Here is a 2,333-nt window from a genome sequence, read left to right as displayed (position 1 = left end):
TCCTGCTTTGTTCTTGGCTGCTCCTGCAGCAGCAGCTTTGACCAAAGCTATCCAATCCTCCAAAAAGGAAAAAATGGTAAGTAAGTATTATAAAGTTCCTAAGACTCAAACAGAAAATACTCATAAACCCAGTGAATATTATCTAGAAATGCTCAAATGAAATTTAATTTGTTTTTATGGTTACTACTCAAAGAGTGGTAAAATTGAGTTTCCCAAATTGCCCAGATAATCTTGAAGTATTATCAGTATGTCATGTGGATAAAAAGAAAAAAAAAATCTTTCAAAAAAACCACTGTATATAGAATTCTGGCTGTACACATTCCCTGTTAAATTACTTCTGTGTCATTGCTTTAGAAACCCAGGAGCTCCCAATTCTAGAAGACTGACTTTTTTTCTTACCCTTCTGGCTTTGAAACACACAATTCCATAGTTGTTGACCTATTATGCAAAGCTACAATCACCTCAAAGCATTGTCCAACTGCATAGAATTCCTTCTGAACTAAATTTTTAAACCATGGATAACTCCTATCTCATTACACCTTTGTTTTTAGAGTAACTATAGACTCTTTTACTCTTTTTGTATTACGTATTACAGGTTTCAATCACTATCTTCAATGAAGTACTCTATAACATGACTGAATTTCACAGTCTGTATTTAAGGTAATTAAATGTAATTTTGTGTAATTGCTTATTTTGACCATACGGAAACATTCAAGGGGTGAACAATACATCCCAATCTTATCTACTTTTTGGCATTTAGACCAAGTCAAGCTCCCCTACAAGCCAACAGAGAGAACTTTCAAAGCAGAGCCAAGCTCTTTTCACTAGAGTGATGAGACTCCGGCCTTATGTCTCCTGAATGTCAGGGATCAATCTGACTGCAAAAATTGTAACTTGATCCTTTTGGCTAAAGTATTTTTTCTAATTTTCTGTAACATCGAGGTACAGAATTCTTCCACGGAGAAGTTATGTGCAGTACACAAGGCAGTAGAAATGATCAACCAGTCAGAATTAAGCATCTGAGTGCTCTGAATTACACAAGCACTATCACACACAAAATATGAAAGAGTATTTTTGTCTAGTTACTCATGAGTGCTTTACAAATAGAACTTTTTATTTTTCCCCCAACGGCATACAAACTATTTTATTCTGGAATACTTCCTTGTTATGTCATCACACGAGATACCTAAAGTAGCTTGTTTTTATGAATCTTGTTCCAATGCAACTTTTTCCCCGCTCATTACGTATTACAAGTCTTTCAAGTATCTGTTCTGCTGAGGGTTTCTTTGCCTTCTTTGATGTACGAGGAAATCATAACACAAATACAGTGTTAATTCTCCTTGTATGATGCTTTTCCTTTTCCATAGTTCAATACTTTTAAATCACTGCTTTACATAAGTTACGCTTCTTCTTTGCACCAACCTCTGTACTTAGAAACAACAACAGTTTTGATTCTTCGAAGATAAAGTGTTCCATGTCCACACTGTCAGTGCAAAGATGCAGACACTCACACTAGCCAGCAGCAAAGTTTGGAAGCACTTTGGCAATGCTCACACAACAGGCAACTACTGAGGCCACTTGGTGATGTGGCAGGTGACATGGCAGCACAAACGAGTGTGTCTAATTGCCAGCTGCATAGTCAATCAAAAGCACACATACCTCTCTTTTGGCCAGCCAAAACAAGCACACCTATTAGCTCCAGTCCATCCAGAGCCTTGCCCATGCAGCAGGACAAAAAAAAAGATTGAGCTATTCGTGGTGGTGAGGAATTAGGACACCTGCGAGTAGAAGTCTTACACTGTACCCTGGCCAAAGGATGAAGAGGATCAGTAACACGGCTGGAGATTGGATCTTATGATAAAAGTGGGAAGGGGAAGTAGTGCAGCCTGCATCAAAATAGCTTCTAAAGAGCATTCTAATTTTCAGTCAAGCTAAGCACCCTGGAATCAGAAGCTTTCAGAAGATACCAAGCTTCAAAGGACCATGCTGACCAAGTCTCCTGGTCTAAGGGCAGCTAGGGCAACATGGAAGGGGGTTTTGTGGTTTTCTTTGTATTTTATTTCACTGTTGGGATACGGTTCATACAACATGCATCTTACAGTAGCAGGACACATAAAAATGAAACAAACAAAAGGTTAAACATTCAGAAGCCAGAGACACATTCATTATGGTGACAGTTATACTTTTTTTCTAGATTAACATGTAAATTTAAACTCAGTGAAGAGAACCTTGAGCAGCTGGGGTGGACAAGATTGTATAGAGAGATTCCTTCCAACCTAAACAATTTCATGACTCTGAATTGTTAAGAAACTCTGTGGGTCCATTTTTATTCT

At 37.9% G+C, this 2,333-nt stretch overlaps 1 protein-coding gene across 4 annotated transcripts in view; it reads right to left on the bottom strand.

Moving 5' to 3' along the window:
* Positions 1–2,333, bottom strand: part of PHF20L1 (PHD finger protein 20-like 1) — a 58,341-nt gene that overhangs the window by 43,276 nt on the left and 12,732 nt on the right. For all 4 annotated transcript variants that reach the window (XM_017739048.1, XM_017739045.1, XM_017739047.1 and 1 more), the window contains one exon: positions 3–57. In XM_017739048.1, the coding sequence (XP_017594537.1) occupies positions 3–57 (55 nt within the window). The remainder of the gene's footprint in view (positions 1–2; positions 58–2,333) is intronic.

The sequence above is a fragment of the Corvus brachyrhynchos genome, unplaced genomic scaffold, assembly GCF_000691975.1.
Source record: "Corvus brachyrhynchos isolate BGI_N302 unplaced genomic scaffold, ASM69197v1 scaffold187, whole genome shotgun sequence".
In the NCBI taxonomy this organism is placed as follows: domain Eukaryota; kingdom Metazoa; phylum Chordata; class Aves; order Passeriformes; family Corvidae; genus Corvus; species Corvus brachyrhynchos.
This window is presented reverse-complemented; position numbering and strand designations above follow the sequence as displayed.